At 49.2% G+C, this 17,084-nt stretch overlaps 1 protein-coding gene across 3 annotated transcripts in view; it reads left to right on the forward strand.

Moving 5' to 3' along the window:
• The window catches only part of ANOS1 (anosmin 1), a 126,498-nt gene that overhangs the window by 87,936 nt on the left and 21,478 nt on the right, over positions 1-17,084 (forward strand). For all 3 annotated transcript variants that reach the window (XM_036235699.1, XM_016132597.2, XM_036235700.1), the window contains exons 5-9: positions 963-1,147; positions 3,467-3,596; positions 8,588-8,793; positions 11,470-11,614; positions 16,167-16,316. In XM_036235699.1, coding sequence (XP_036091592.1) covers positions 963-1,147; positions 3,467-3,596; positions 8,588-8,793; positions 11,470-11,614; positions 16,167-16,316 — 816 coding nt within the window. The remainder of the gene's footprint in view (positions 1-962; positions 1,148-3,466; positions 3,597-8,587; positions 8,794-11,469; positions 11,615-16,166; positions 16,317-17,084) is intronic.

Consider the following 17,084-nt stretch of genomic DNA (forward strand, 5'->3'; position numbering starts at 1 on the left):
ACTTTAGGCAAATGCACCTTCTCAACCAAAAATCACGTTAATGGCAACTAACATTCTTCGTTTTGATAGTGTTGGACATCGTGGCGCCGTAGACTCTACCTAATTCGGTTATTTTTACATCTCCTTTTAGTGTTAGAAATTTGCTTTGGCTTCCCTTTCCACAGCGGCTACAGTTTTGAACCACGATTCTCTGGTTTACCAGTCACCAGACACGTTGTATGCACAGGCTCGGGGAACAGAAATCAGAATGATTTCCTACTTGAGTATGAGATACCTGGGAGGGACTCTGGGAGCCACGCAGTCTCTCCTGCCAAACGCAAACATGATCGGCTCATCATGTTCCAATTTCGAGCCCTAAGTCTGCAGGAGATAGAGCTGGCCCGGCGTCAGCTGCACAATCCGCAAGACTCACTCTGGAAATAATAATTCCTGCGAGATTCGACTGTCCGAGGGGACCGAGCTTTAGGATGTTTCCCTTAAAAGGAAAACTCCATGAGAGAGAAAGGGAGGCGATGTCCTAATGAGCTTAGAACATGCCATAAAAATGGAGCATGCTAAACGGGGAAAAAGACGTGAAATTGTATCACCTCACGCGAATTCCACATTCCCCTCAAGCGCTGCAACTCGGTCACGCTTATGCAGAAGGATGCATGTGCGAACATTGCTCTTGAGATTACTGGGGAGAGAAAAAAAAAAGCGTAATCCGAATCAGGAATCAGTGTAGACTCTCTTAAAAAGGTGAGGAACGGGCTAAGGCTCCTTTGGAAAGTGACGATGGGTGAACTTAGGGTCAGGAGATTTCGAACGCGGAACCGTGACCTGGAGGAGCCGCTTCTACGGACGGAAGCGGCGCGTCCGTGGCCGTCTGGTGAGGTCTGTCTCGCTCACACGCTTTCTTCTCCGCCCTTCCCCTCGGTCCGAGCGCCACGCGGTTCCTGTTCACTCTCCTGGTGCCGTTCCAGGTGTCCCGCTGAAGCCCAGGAAGGACCTGCGGTTCACGGAACTTCAGTCCGGACACCTGGAGGTTACGTGGTCCTCGAAGTTCAACATCTCCATCGAGCCTGTGATCCACGTGGTGCAGAGACGGTGGAACCACGGCATCCATCCGAGCGAAGACGGCGCCACTCTCTGGCAGACGGTGGCCCAGGTCAGTGCTCACGGCACGCAGGTGCCGAATTCACTAGCTGTGCCCCTGTATGACGACCGAAGTCAGCTGACCGTGGGCATGTCTCGTGCATGTGCTGAACACAGCGCGTGACCTCCGTGGGTACAACCTGACGCATGCAGAAACTCGGCGATCGGTTTAATTTGCTCAAAATACGTGTGGCGGGGGCATAATTTTCTGATCGGGCCGTTCATGTCTATTTCCTCCAAGGACTGCGTTTCCTTGAGATAAGGTGAAAACCAACTAGACTAAGGCAAACACAACACCGTTAAGGCTGGTTAATATGATCCAAGATTGTGGAAATGACTTCTCTCTTTTTTTTTTATTTCTCCTGAATTCAAGCCTTTATTCTACAAAGGGACACCCGTAGTAGTGTGGAGGAAGATGCATATCACAAACGACTCCGTAGAAAGTGGCCAACGGCTCATAAATCTTTTGCTAAGTGCTTTCTTTTCTGCCTGGTCATCTCACAAGCCGATGGCGACTCTTCCGAAGTTTATCTTAGCAGGGCTTCTTCCTCTTCTGTTTTGGGGAGGAGAGAAGCAAAATATTTTCTTTCTTTTTAAGAGCTGCTAAGTGGACTACCAGCTGTAAGAAAACTGGACGGTGATAAAAAAAAAAAAAAAAGAATAAATTTTCCATATGAAACAGCTTCATGGTTTTCCACGACTCAAATGCCTTCTGCACGTGGATGTCCGCAGAGAAATATTCTCGCCTTGAGGTGATCAGATCACTTTTCTCCAAGGATAAGATTCTTTTTTTTTTTCTTTCAGTAAATATAAAATACATTCCAGTATTCAGGCATTTGGAAGAGAAATCAGTTCTTTTCTCACTAGTAGTATCCCAATGAGGACACACACTAAAAAAATGTAGAGAACCCAAAATTAATGAGAAGCTTGATGTAAAACATCTGAAATTAGAAAAACAAATTGGGTCAAATAAATTTCGTAATTCTATTCTACACTTATTTTGTTAAAAAAATAAATAAATGTTTTAATAAAGCAGAGGTGTTAAGAATACAACCTAAAATTCTATTTGATTTACATGGCGTGTTTCCTTAAGCAATGGTACAATATCATTTGTAAATTTTCTAAACTCTTTTTAAGTTTTACAAAAGTAATTGAAAAGATCATCTCTTTCGTCCCTTCTTTTTTAGAGAAAGAAAAGATCTTGATGTATTAGCATTTTTGCTTGCTACCACTTGTAATATCTGTTTTTTTTTTTTTTTTTGGTCTACTAAATTCTATGGCTATCATGCTGACTTCAGTTTTTTCAATCCAAGGCTAAAACTCTAACTGACGAAGTCGGTGAAAGTGTCGTCTCAAATTCTGCCAACTGAGAGAGATAGCCACGTTTAAGAGTTCATATTCTTCCTTTGATCCCAGAAATCTGTGGCTTCTTTTAGATGTATATAAAAAATGTGACAGTCCTTTTCAGTAAGTTATAATAAACTGAGGTTTGGGATGGTTCAGTTCAAGTCTCCTTCCTCTGTTTTGTGGAACTGAGCATCAAGTTGAGCTTGGACAGATGAGGCACAGAATGGGGGTGTTTCTTCTTGGCGGTGCACGGCAAAGGTTTGCAGCTCTGCCCTGGAAGCAGGTAGATTCCCCCTCAGCCCCACGGAGGACGGAAGTAGGGAAACGGTCCGAGCTACTCGATATTTGCAGAGTGTTGCAGCAGAGCCAGCAAGAACCTACGGACCGCCCCCAGGGTCCACTTTCCATTTTGGGACATTTTATTGGACAGAGATAAATTAACACACCTCACCCTTCAGAAACACGACCGGGTTCTTGCAGACCTCACACGATTGACTCAAACTAAAAACCAAAAAAGTCTCGCATTGCAATGTACCTCCAGCATTCTTTAAGTCTGTGGGCTTCCAAAATGATATTGAGCATGCAAATGAGAGAGGCACTTTCTGTAACCTAAAGATGGTTTTATTTTCTTGTCTTTTGTGCAATGTTTAGCTCACATGTCTCTTCACTTGTCTGTACGATTTGATTAAATCCCTCAAATGCGGTATTTAGTCACCAGATTGAAAAATGAGCCCCACGCATTTATCATAAGGTTTTGGCTTCCGGAGATGGTTAACTCTTTGGGGGGCAATGTCTACGGATGGAATTAGGTGGCTCAAGCTTGTTCTAGAAGCTCCTTGACCCCTGACAGCTAGACACACCTCTCCAAGAGGGCGCGTGGGGGTGGTCCAGCCCGCCTGGTGTCGGTTGACGACTTAGAGTGTGGTAAACACGGACCCGAGCGATGTGTCGGAATAAAAGGCTTCTCTGTGCCCTGCCCCCTCAGACCACCGATGAGCGGGTGCAGCTGACGGACATTCGGCCCGGCAGGTGGTACCAGTTCCGGGTGGCGGCCGTCAACGTGCACGGGACCCGCGGCTTCACGGCCCCCAGCAAGCACTTCCACTCCTCCAAAGGTCAGTGTCGCCGGGAGGCCGGGCGCTCACAGCGCCCCGCTGGGCACGCGGGGCGGGCGGACTCACAGCGCCCGCCGCGGACGCGTGTGGCCAGCAGGCGTCCCGCAGTTCGCGGAGACGCGGACGGGCTGCTTTGGAAGGTGCCGTGAATCTACAGTGACGGGCGGCATCGGGCTTATGCCTCGGGGATGTACGTGGCCGAAGGTGACCTCGGGGGTCTTTTCTCGACTTTGAGTGGTGGTCGTGCACCATCGACTTCTGTTGGGGCTTTGCCTGGAGATATTCTGCATCAAGCACCCTTCGATGACTCTTCAGAGAGGAAGGGTCAGTTAGGGCGCTGTGAGACTCTGCAGGTTTTCTTGACACGATTGTTAAACTGAGTGTGAATTAATCTCTTTTGTTTTATAACGACCCGTCTCGAGTCACTGTCTCGTTGCGATCATTGTGTTCGGTTCCGAGTCCGTTGCTGTTTGAAAGGTGCTGTGAAATCTGATGACTGCTACGTGACAGTCATGCCGAGTTTAATCTGTGATGCTTGAGGAACATAATTCGACTAGATATTAACAAAACATGGCCTCCGAGTTTATTTCTCCGGGTGTGTTGAGATGGCTGGGGAGCCTTCTGAATGCACTGCCCCCCGGCTCAGCAAACCACCAAGAGTTTGTTTCATAGACACAGATTAATCAGGTCGTTCACCGGCTAAAATCAGGAGCGATCCTCTTACGTGGATGCTAAATTGGTGTATTTTGAACAAAATACATTGTGCTATTAATGAATAATGAGACTTATAATATCAATTGTATGTCTTTTATCATGGGAAGGTTTGCACTGGCTGCCGTAAGTTGCCATTTTTATACCATGGTTGGAAGAATGTAGAGTCCGTCTATTTCTTACCATCGACTATTCCCGTCCTTTCTATGCATAATCACATGCCTCACATGGAAAACTTGCAATCAAAATAATGTGACATTTGGATTCAATTACAGAGGATGTTAAATCTTTCTTTAAAAAAAAGAAAAGTCCTATTAAGAACGTAAAGGTGCCTTCCCAACCCCTCCCTCTCAACCTGCGGCAAATACACTAAGCAATCTTCAAAGGAAAATTGTAAATAAAGACATAGAATCTTGTCTTAAGACTATGTCTCAAGCGGTGTGAGGATTTAGAGAGGCGAGTAAAATGAATAATTCACAGTGGATTTGGACATGAGGACCAGTAAATGACCTGGGAACTCTTCACCTTGAGCTTTGTGGTTCAAATGCGACCCAGGCTCCTTGTGGTCAAAATGTGTCGGCATCGGATGGGTTGCTTTCAAGAACTGGCCTGGTGCCCTGTGGGTTCAGGGGCCAGACAGAAGCCGTTCCCAACCTCTGGAGACAGAGGTTGAATGCCTTTAAGAATTGGGTGGGATCTACACAGAGGTCCTTTGACAGTCCCCAGGGCTGGTCATGTGGCTGCTAACTGCCTGGAAGGCATCCATCCATGCTGAGGAAATGGCCAGGCCATGCTGTCCCAACCCTTCTCGGTATTTCTGAGTACCTTAGCCAGCTAGAATTGGAGCTGCATTGCACCAATTTAAATGGGCTTTTGTTGAGTGAAAATCCACCATGTCTTTGAAACATTGCAGTCACCGTTACAATGTTTTATTTCCTGCTTTTACAAATATCTCCAACGCCGAGCACCCCGAACTTTCATTCTCGGTCTTCCTGCAAACCACAAAATGCCTGTACAGAATTCAGAGGCGATTCTACTCATCTTAAGTGCGCAATCCAGTAATTCTTAGTATTTACAGGGCTGCACGAGCATCGGCATCATCCCGTTTGAGAATGATTGTCACCGCCATGTGATCCTTCCTGCCTCACTGGGAAACGTGAAGGTGGAAACACAATTATTTTCGTGACTTCAGCACCTCCTTTGATCGCTCGTGGTTCACGCCTTCTCTCATTCTACACATATCTGTTGTTGGGCGCTCTTCCAGACGCTGGAGGTATTACGTGGATGAAAAGAGAAAAATGTTTGCTGTGTGGAACACGCACACACTCATTCTAGTCAGGGGCGAGAGGAAACAGTAAACCAAATTAATACATAGACTAGCATAGTAGGGCAGAGAGTAATGATTGACAATAACAAAAATCGGGAATAGAATACAGGCAATGTGGGTTTTTTTTTTTTTTTACAGTCTTAGAGATGGTGGCTAAAGAAGCTTCCACTGAGAAAGAGAGGTTTGTGTCAAGGAGGCACTCTAAGGAAGAGCATTCTAGTCCCAGGACGTACTTAGCAGGTGCAAAGGTCCTGAGGCAGGTGTGAGCTTGCAGCATGCCCAGAGCATCGGGCGAGCCTGAGCATCGAGCAGGGGAACATGGGAGGATGGAGGAAGATGGAGACCGAGGGGAACCACGGGGGTGGGTTTCCCGGGACTTCTCAGCCCCTGTAAAGCGTGTGGCTCTCCTCTGAGTCAGACAGGGGAGTGGCTGGGATGAGGCAGTATTTCAGGGGGGATCTCCTTTACTTCTGGAGATCCCGGAATAGGGGTGCTCGTTAATGACTCAGTATGATCGTCCTTCCTCTGCAAACATTCCTCGTCGATATGCTAGGCTGCGGGCTACTGGACTCTCCGATGGGCTTGCGGTCGAGAAACGTGAGAAGTGAAAGGAGGAGCCGAAGATGCGAAAATTACTTCGTTTCTACCCCAATGTTTCCCGGTGAGGCAGGGAGGACTTTATTGGGGGTGCCCGAATCATTCTAAGACTAGACGATGGTGATGGCTTACTATTTACTTAGTAAATACAAAAAAAAAATCGTTCGATTGTAGACGTAAGGTGAGTGAATTTCACGGCATGTAAATTATATTTCAATGCGATTGTTAATCCCTTCCCCCCACCCACCCCAACTCTTCCCCCCCCCACCCCGTAGGCGCATTCCTCCATTTGGTGAGATTTGCGTAAGATTAGGAAAGATGTAACACCGTCTTATGAATGGAGATGCGTCACCGTCTTATGAATGGTGACGCATCCTTCAGACATATCCTGGAAGGGGCGTCTTCACCTGCTTCGTGAGTCTGTTCTACGTCCGTCGTTCTGTGATGCGTCTTCACTGAAAACAGTAGAAGTGACTATGAATTCTGTGCAGACGTGGTTGGCTTCCCAGTGTAAGGTGTGGGTAGCCGCTCGCAATGGCATGGCCGGAGGTGTGGATTCGGGGTGTACCTGTGAGAACAGGAAGTAGCACAGCCTGTTCACAGTGACCGCAACGTTTTAGAAAATGGTGCTTTTTTTCATTTAATAAAAGCCCATTTATTCCTCCTCCAGGACTGGAACTGTGCTGGTTGTAAGTCTTCTCATGGTTTAAATTGCTTTCAGAAAGAATTATTGCTTCCAAGATCATGCTCTACCCAATGGGTAAGCAATTATCCAGAGTACTTGAGTCGAGCAGAGGGCCAGCCTTGGTATTTGAAAGCTGAGTGAAGAAAGGAGAAGGGTTTTTTTTCCATCTGTTGTGAACACCTCTGAAAAGAAACGCAAAATTAAATACAAAAAGACAAAAAAAAAGACTTGATAAAATGAGTTTAATTTAATTTAGGCTCGCTGCCCGGTATTCATTGGCTATAATCCAGGTTTTTATGGAAAAACCAAAATTCTTGTCATTCTCTTCTTTACAGTTTAAACATAAAATTAGTCTGTGGTTTGCCAGAATGGATTGGCTACTAAGTGAGTTGATTTCCTTGTAACTCGTTTTTTTTTCCCTCCCCATAACTTAATCCTAGCTCCTTAGAAGACTTATTTTTTATAGAAAATTCTGACTTACTGATAGATTAGCAACTCGGTTGCACGCTTCTTCTTTTCTGGGAAAATCCCATTTGGGGATATTTTTATTGCTAACCCCCAGCTCCGCCCAGAACAAATGCATGATTGCAGGGTTGCAGGTGCACACGGAAGCTTCCCAATTGTGATCGACTTACAATCGCTCGATCTGCAGGATCATGTTGTGGGCCCAGATGCACCACTTACCTCCAAAAGCAACCACGAAACATCCTCATTTAAAAAAATTAACAGACCAACCAAACCTCCGGTCCTTATACATCTCAGAGAAAAGCAAGGGGTTTAAAAAAAAGTAGTTCACGTTTCCATCGTTCCCCAAACACGGACGATCCTGACAATATGAACATGGTGTTTTTCCTTCGGGCTCCTTCATTCCATAGGAAACTTCTTCACACCTCTGCGGCAGATGGTCTTGTAATTAGAGTTACCGACGGCGTTTTCCTGGGGAGGGGTCCAGGCGCGCATCTATCTGTAAATCACAGTAGACAGCATGCACACTCGCTCAGTTTACGGCAGAAAATGAAGAAAACACCCTGTCACTACACACGTATTGAGTCCTCTTAATAAAATATTTACGATGGAGATGGGTGAGGTAATAATTCCAGAACCTAATCTTTCTCTCAACAGCTGAAAAGGTTTTGGTTTCTGACATTACGAAAGTGGATGTTGTCCGTCTCTTGTCCCATTTGTAATCTGGGTAAAAAATGCCTTGTTTTTGCCCATCTCTGTCACCGCTCTTACGTGATACAAGAATGAAACGCAACAGGGCCACTAAGATACGACGGTTACGTGCAGAAGCCGGACGTGTCTTTTCAGAATTTCCAAAGACATTTTTGCTTCGCTCGCTCGCCTGATGCCAACCGACCTGAACTGAATTTTCCTGTGCCTTAGGGGGACTTACCAATTTCGGTACAGCAACAACTTGGTGGGGTCATGGTGGTGTGCAGACGACCAGAGGGACCCTTCCAGATTACAGATGTGGCCCGGATGCCTTCATCTCATTGTTCGGTAGACCGAGTATTCATTTGAGGCGCCACGACTCATTTTCGGGTGTTGTACATTCACTGGGCAAGGAAGGCTCCGTGCAATGATCGTGTGGTCAGCACAGAGATGGGGTTTGGCTGCCGTCTTGGCTACTTAAGTCATCCCCTTTTCATCTTTCCCCTGGGATTTCAGACCCGTCCGCGCCTCCGGCTCCGGCCAACCTGCGGCTGGCAAACTCCACCCTCAACAGCGACGGCAGCGTGACCGTGACTCTGGTTTGGGACACTCCCGAGGAACCGGACACCCCCCTGCACCACTACAAAGTATTCTGGAGCTGGACGGTCCACGGCAAGTCACTCGTGCCCACGAAGAAGAAGCGGAGAAAGACTACGGACGCGGTAAGCGAGGCCGGGAGGCGGGGCGCAGGGCGTCGTCCCGCGGGCGTGGAAAGGGGGCTCCGGGGGGCTGGGAGGGGGGCCGGGTGCAGCGCGGGCGTCTGTCCCTTGCGCTCGGACCGAGGAAGTTCAGAGAGTAGAGGCCCACGCGCACGGTTTCTGCCTTTGACATCGCGAGCGGAACAGTTGAGCTTGGTCCAGCGACGTACTCGTGACCGGAGGGCGGTCACAGCTCCGGAAATGAGCAGAGCCAAGGTTCCGTTCCTGCCACTGAGCTAGTGACAGGGAAGGACGTCATTCCAAATGCCCTTCACATTTAGGCCTTTTTATCTTTCGATCTCTTGGGCGCCCCTTTAAATCGAAGGGCGGACGTCCACGTCTTTTCTGTTGTAAGGCGTTTTCCACCTGCGACTCGATCGGCGGACCAGTGAACAGCTCAGAAAATGCATGTTCGACAGCCCGTTTTTCTCACTGATATATTTCTCAATATATCTTTGTCATCGATATATCGTTTACCATCAAAACAACGTGGAATGGTTCATTCCCCAGCTGCCAAGGGATAAAATCTTCACTGAACAATTTCCTGCAGTGAGATTTTGTATCATCTGAAATGTTTCGTGCATAAGGAGTCATGGCTTCCTTTCAGTATACATTCTTTTTTACATTATTATAAAGCATACATAAACCCTTTTCCCCTAATTTACAAAGCCGAATTCCATAAAAAAATAAATAAATGTATGTATGTTTGAAAGTGCTTTAAAAAAAAAGATAGCAAGACTTTTTTTGATGCCATTTAGAGTTATAAAACATGTCTCCAAAACTCATCCCTGATATTTAGCTGTGATATCATCTGGGTTTTGTTTTGAAGAAACCTTCCTCCAGTTCTGACTTTTCTTCGGGAGGACCTTGCAGCGAGCGGTAATTGGATCGAAAGAGACCAAAGACCTAAGAGTGCGATCACAGCACTAACCGCTTAGTTTGAAGCTTATTCCTGTTATGCACCAATTACAAAAATAAAACGGGAACGGCATATTTAATCTTAGCTGTCCATGAGCAGAGAGTCGCGTAAACCATGGCTCTCCCTGATGAACGACGTACATTTGTAGATGCACGAGAGGTAAGCTGCAGTCTGTGCAAACCGCTAAGGGTAGAACTTGACCGACGGAGCGTTAAAAGTAGAAATTAGAAAAAATACAGAAGAACCTGAGAAACGATGGCGTTTTCTTCTCGGGGATCAAAGGCGTCTCCTGTCCTCACACGCCGTCCAGCTCCCCTCGGTGGGGACGTTCGAGAGCTTGGCCTTGCCAACGTGAGTTTTACTTTCCCTGTTTGAAGGTCATCGTTTAGGGAGAGCGGTGTGTGTCCCGGCAGGAGACTCTGCTGTCGGGACTCGGCCGTGCATGCGGATGTGCCGTGGGGTCACAGAGGGAGGGGGCCCGCTGGCTCTCGGCTCCCCCCCCCACCCCCGCTGCAAACACCGTCTGTCAGCCTTGCAGAGCCGGCCGGATGCAAGACGGTCCTGTTCCAATACCCACCAGCCCGAATCGCAGAACGGCACCTGTGAAAGTCCCGCTCTTTCCCTGAAAATAGCCCCGACTGCAGCTCGGAAATGTTAGCGGGCGATTGTGGCATTTAAGCAGGGGAGGGACTCGCCTGAGCCAGTGGTCGACTTCACACGGGGCCCCGGATGTCACATGACGCGTGCCCGAAACGGGGACATCACCGGCAGACAGTGTGTGCCGCTGCTACATGCCCGCCACGAGCCGTGAGTGCCACCGGCCGGGCCGCCTGTAGACAAGTCCCCGTTAGCCTAGGTCCCGTTTGATATCATCACATGCGTCGTATTTTGACGAATGTTTTGAATTCTAAGTCACAAAAGCGTCATTTCCCTCAATTCCGAGTTCTTCTAAGGGACGTCACTCTTATGCCTGTAAGCCGTAAAAAAGGCGTTGGATTCAGAATTAGGACGCCTGTGTCTCTACCTCGGTCCCGCCATCAAATAAATACCTGCTTCTCTTGGAACGTCATCTTATCCCTCGGGCTTGCTAGGCTTCCTGTCCGGCTTTAGGCCACGGCGCAAATGACGTTCTCGTGACATTCTTCATTTAGTATATGGCATCACACACGGACAGTTGGGTGACTAGTCGATCGCAGCAGAGAAAAGTTTAAAGCATTCTGTGACATTGATTTTTTTCCCTGACACCTTTCAGTGGAAGTTTACTCGTAGAGGATTTGGAATAAATATATATATATATATATATATAAACACAGTTAGGGCCCATTCATAATGTTTCTGGGCAGGTGCCAACATGAGGCTCTGTTGCTTTATTTCAGATGCTTCTCTTTTATCTCTGTGAGGTGAAATCGAGACAAGGGTCCAGGGGAGAAATACTCATTTCCATGCGGATGCAGAGGATCTAATAATTACACTGGGAACACAATTTAAAACAAACAAAAACAAAAACAAAAACGTGTTTTGAGCTTTCTATGAAACTGATTTTGATCCATTGTAACACTGGGTTTTCTGAGGCCAAAGGAAAAGGAAACCGTGCGCCCTCAGAAAACCGTGCGCCCTCGGAAAATCAGAGACGTCACTCGGTAGGAGGCAGTGGGCTTCCGGGCGACGGGTGAGGCTCCGCGGCGACCGATGGCCTTCGTGTGTGTCTCTCTCATTCCCAGGCCCACAACTCTGTGACTCTGGACCGACTTCAGCCCGACTCGGACTACAGCGTGGAGCTGCAGGCCATCGCCTACTGGGGGCAGACGCGCCTCAAGAGCGCCAAGGTCTCCCTGCATTTCTCCCCGACGCAGGCCGCCGGCGACAGTAAGTGCCTCCCGCCGTCGGCACCGGGTCCCCCGCCGTGCGCGCGAGTCACGGGGCAGGTGCGGCGGGCGTCTCGCGGGGCGTCCGTCCTCGGCTCGGCCGCCTCCTGCTCCGCCTGCTGGCCGCAGCCTCCGACGGCGCGCACAGAGCGCTCTTACCCCTGCAGCGCGTCTTGCGATCTGTGCCACCGTTTTCCGAGCGACGGTTCGGCGTCAGGATGGGGACTGTTTCTGCCTCATTCCGACCCAGTTTTCGACTGACGTAATCGTGGGTCCTCGCGCCTAGGCACACTTGTCCCGTAGGAGAGGGTGCGGAGAGGCGCGCCCTGAAAAACCATCGCGCCCCCTATGAATCGATCACATGCCCGTATTTATCGCTTCGACGCGGCGCTCACGAGTACCGCTTGGAAGGCTGCTCAGCCTCCCTCGGGCAAAGCGACGAAATCGCGCCACACTGGTCTTCCTTGTTTCCAGATTTTTCTGACGTGGTTTGCTTGCCGTGCACCGAGCAAAGAAGGAGGTCAGTCCTGTAGGACAGTGCGAGCCAGAAAATCGTCCCCTGGCCGTTTCTGGCTTTGTTTTAAGGGGGGCGTGGACAGGAGTGGTGTGGGCTCGCTCCCGGCCATGTTTCGGGGCTCGGGTCGATGGAAAGTGGAGGCGGGCTGAGGGGGGGTGGGGCTCAGGGCCGTGGACCCCGAGTCTGCCGGAGCCCACGCTGTCTGCCTCTCATCGCCCCGTGGGCTGCATCAGAGGGTGAAGAGCATGCCGAAAGCTTGCTGGGATGTCGGGGAGGCGAGCCCCCCCAGAGTGAGCCTCAGCGACCACTCATAACTGCCTTTCACTACCTGGGGAAAAAATGGGTCCAAATCATGCTTTCCAAAAAGAATTAGCAACAGAAGTTCCTACCTGCTGGAAGAGTCCTCCTTCCGGAGGTTACGCGGGCCTGAGAAGTCTACCATTTCTGTGCATGTAGTATTTATAGTCTGTGATTCTGCGTGTACCTACTGTTTCTGGGTACAGGGTAACATTCGCCTGAAATTCCCATGGAAACGCTTCTGTGCGTTTGCTCACTTCCTTGACTTTTGAAAATCCAGTTGTGCGTTCCTGCATTCCTCAGACGGAAATGTGCGCCCGTGATTTGTGACTCACGTGGGGCCAGAAAAGTAAGAAAGGGAAACTTAAAAAAAAATGAAGAAGAAGAAAGAAGAAGAAGGAAGAAGGAAGAGGAAGAAGAGGAGGAGGAGGAGGAGGGGGAGGGGGAGGGGGAGGAGGAGGAGGAGGAGGAATAGTTACACACTTAGCCTGTGTCTCGGGGTGTCCTACAGAAGACCCCAGCTTTGCAGAGGGTAATGCAGCCTACAGCCGGTTATTTGTCAGGATTTTATGTCCTGGTGTTGATCTACAACCTCATAAACACACGTATATAACTTTTACAAGAACAGTCCATATTTCATCGTGAACCGACTGGAAGTAAAGAGTAATTACAACTTGATGGTGTAAGGAAGGGAAATTACACTTTGTAGGAAGGAAAGCAGTAAATGTCACCATATAAATTACTTTTTGAGTTAACGTCTTTCCGGATCCGCAGGCTCCTGGGTGTTTTCGCGATAAGTATTTCTGCGGGGGCAAAGGCTGAGTGCGCATGCCGTTTGACAGCATGGTCTCTTCAAGGATGAAAGACGTAACCCCGCCTTTAATGGAAGGGTAGCTTGCTTCTTTGGAGGCGAGACGAATATTTTCAGGATTGACAGATTCCAAGAGTTTTATAGTCACCCCACGCAACTGGAATATTCTTTGAGGCCTGCAGAATAATAAACAGAGTGCGGAGAAAAGACTTGAATCTCTCCATCCGTACAATTACTCAACCGTGTGACGTCCGAAAATCCTGTTTAGTAGCTAAATCCTCTGAACTTTGAGGAGTATTAAAGAGTAGAAACGAGGCCGCGCGCCTTCGTGGGATGTGAAATGTCGACATGATCGCGTTCTGTTCTATTTGCTTTCGAACATGCGGGGTGCGGGCTTCGAGGCAGCAGCCCAGTTCTAAGACAGAAGTTTGCACGCGCGTCTCGCACGGCATGCGCCGGCAGCGCTACCTGTCAGTAAAAGACGGCGTCCTTCCATCTAGAATGACACGTGGAAGTTTGCATGGGATGGAAAGGAAAGGAAGACAGAGTTCACCACGGAGCGATTCGACCTGGTGCCTAAACTTCCAGCCTCATTCGCTGGCGACTTCTCAGCCTTACGAGGCGTTGATGGAGTGAGAAGCATCTGTCAATGGGTGTGTGGGAATCTTAACTGTTTAGTCGGTTGTCGCTTCGAGTCTTCCCAGGACCGGTCTCGAAGCCCACAGGGGTGTCAAGAAAGGGGTGAGTTTGGGACGGGAGCCCTGTGCCCGCCTCCTCCTGCGGGGCTGGTGCGTCCTGTGGTACTGGCTGTCCCTGGTCTTTGCAGGGTGTGACGTAGCACCTGTCATAAAGGACTAGCCCACGTGACTCAGCGTAAGAAATCCAAGAAAGCCGTATTGGGTCTTGGTCACGGAGCTCCTAAAACCTTTGAGATTTCTTAAGTGAAGAGACAGATCAAGTCATCTCCTGTCATGCTAACGAGCTGACTTTTGGAAAGTGCCTAAGGGTGGGGTCATCGCTAGAGGAGACTACCTGTGGCACTTTTGGGGGGCCGACCCCACCCTCCAGCTCCGGGGAGTGGGGGAGGGGCTGGGGTTTGAGCCCAGCCTCCAGTGGCCAGTGATTTAATTAGTCGAGCCTGATTAAATGAGTCATGCGTGAAAACCCAGAAGGACAGCGTGTGCGGAGCTCTGGGGGTGGTGGTCTGGGGAGACCGACGGCCCTGGAGGGGCGTGGAAGCCTCCCCCACCCCATTTCCCACGTACGTGGCCCGTGCGCCTTGTCCAGCGGGCTGTTCCTGGCGAGTGTGACGTTGCTCTGAGGTCCGCGAGCCACGCTAGCACATGAACCCAGCCCGCGGAGGGGGTCCGGGAACCCCCGTGCAGAGCGGCCACCGGAATCCCAAATAGGAACTTGGACGTGGGACCGGTGGGGTCCTGTCGCATGGGCTGAGCCCTCGGCCTGTAGGATCCACTGGTCTCCTCATGTTGACAGTCTCAGCATGGAGCTGAATCGTAGGATGGACGACCTGCGGGTCTCAGGTGTGCGGACCCCACCCCTGCACCCCCCCGACATACGTATTGGATTTGGGTGCAGAACCCTTAGGTATAAAAAATGTTTCTCACGTCCAAACATTGATTGGAATGATTTTAACTAAAAGCCTCTAAGTAGGAATCCGAGTGATACAAACCTCCATTCCTGCCCTGCGACATCTCCCGGATGGTGATTTAGCAGGTGTGCCGGGTCAGCGGACGTAGACCCGTGATGCCCTTTGCTCGTGGGCCGCCCGCCCCACCGCAGGCTGCCCGTCTCCCCAACCTCCATCCTCACCCTTCCCCCTTCCTCCCACCCTCCCAAGAAAGCGAGCCTCACAGCCGCCTTAGAAGATTTTCTATGACACACCCCTTCTCGGTTAACCGATGTGGCCGAACCTGCTGCCTCTCAAAGGCCACCTGGGATTCCAAACGCAGAGAAAAGTCTGGGTCACGGAGCAGAGTTGCTCACCACGCAGCCTCCTTTTAAAACCAGGGGGCGGGCGAAGGAGAGATTTGAGGCCGGGAAACCGTTTCGACACGCCTCGTGATTTAAACGATGTAAATCGCCACCTGGCTATCGAGACGGTGGCGTATGGTGATGGAGGAACCGACCTGTGAGGTGGCAGGAATGTAGATAGAATAATCAAAGGTCAGTCACCGTGGAGATTACAGACCGCCCGGGACACACCTGGGGAAAAAGCCAGCCTCGCCGCTCTTGACGCGACACCGGAAAACGTACCCTAGACAGACCCGTCGGCACCCAGGACAGAGGGTCCTCTGCACGCCGAAGAGAATGCCCCAGACACAAGCGTTACCATCTGCCGGGGTGTGGGGCGTCGGTCACTCACGCACCTGAGCAGTACGTGCGCCGGGTGTTGCCTGCACTCACGGGTCTGCAGGTAGGTGGGGAGCTGCGGCGTGCACCCTTCACCACTGACTGCGCAGAGGTGGACCGCCTTTCCGTTCAGGGCCGCGGACCAGCCGCGGAGGCGCGCCGAGGGTATTTCTATGAAAAGCCGTCGATCCTGCTCTCGTGATACGATGGTTTAACATTATTTCCCATAAGTCCTTCACAACCAAAAAAAAGAAATACCTCCATAGCGAGGAATACTCCTTATACCTGTCATTTCATTGAGAGCATCTTTGAGGCTGTTTGAAATTCTGGGGATTGCATTTAAGATCCTTTTGGGTATTCCAACACGTTATGCTGGTGTGTGTGTGTGTGGGGGGGTGTTATCACGTGATCATGAAAGAATCTGCAATTGCATCACATTCTCTTTTTAAAAAATCACTAAATACGAATCAATGACAATGCAATTAAAGACATTGGGATTCCTCTCGGGTCTTAGCATTATTTTTTGCCAGTAACTTAGAGCGTTATTCTTCATCATAGAAGAACAGCAACTCGGGAAAACCAGAAAAGCCGTGATGGAAACGCAGCCCCCTCTCCAAAGAAGACGGCCCACCCGCCTGCTGGAGATGGGGACCCCCTTCTACCAAGACGGCCGGCTGCAGGTGAAGGTCTACTGGAAACGGACCGAAGGTACGCACGGCATGTGGTCATTTGTCGCTCGCTGTAGGCAGCTTGGTGGTGGACAGGGACTGGGGGAAAAGCCAGGATCGAGTCGCCGCATTGATGTTAAGGAAACGGTCACCGAACAAAACACCGATGACATTGTTTTTCATGCCTTAAGTTTGAAGTCTGGGCAAGTCCCCGATCCCTAGGATCTATGTCACGTTTTGAAATTAGCAACAGCCGATTGCTTACATTTTATCATTTTGTCAGGGATCTTGACCTATCTTCTTCTCATCTTTCCTAGAAGGCTGATCTCATGTCCAAAATGCTCAACATTGTCATTATTTTGTGCCATAATTTTTGTCCTAAATTAGTTTTTTTTTTAATTTAAAAAAGACCCATAACACAAATAATTTGAAAACTAGGAAAAATGTCATCTTCTCAGTATCTTTTCATGGAACAGTGTTTTCATGGATTTCCTTTCGGAAGGTTCCTGTGCTTCCGTGTGTGTGTGTAAGACACACGTATTTTCACGTAGCATTGCGTGAGCATTCTGTATTGTACTTGTTCATAATTTCAATTGCTGCCTTGATCTACCCTGACATGTGCCGTTATTTCACTGCAGAAAACATGTAATTTCTCTCACAATTTCCATTTTGCAATTCATACTGAAATGAACATTTATCCTTAGAATGAGTTCTTTTTGTTCGCTCGGATATTCATCTTTAAGATCATTTCATTTCGTTTACTTATTTTCTTTATTCTTAGAATGTTTATTTTGCTTTATTGAAATAG

The sequence above is a fragment of the Rousettus aegyptiacus genome, unplaced genomic scaffold (genome assembly GCF_014176215.1).
Source record: "Rousettus aegyptiacus isolate mRouAeg1 unplaced genomic scaffold, mRouAeg1.p scaffold_m13_p_19, whole genome shotgun sequence".
In the NCBI taxonomy this organism is placed as follows: domain Eukaryota; kingdom Metazoa; phylum Chordata; class Mammalia; order Chiroptera; family Pteropodidae; genus Rousettus; species Rousettus aegyptiacus.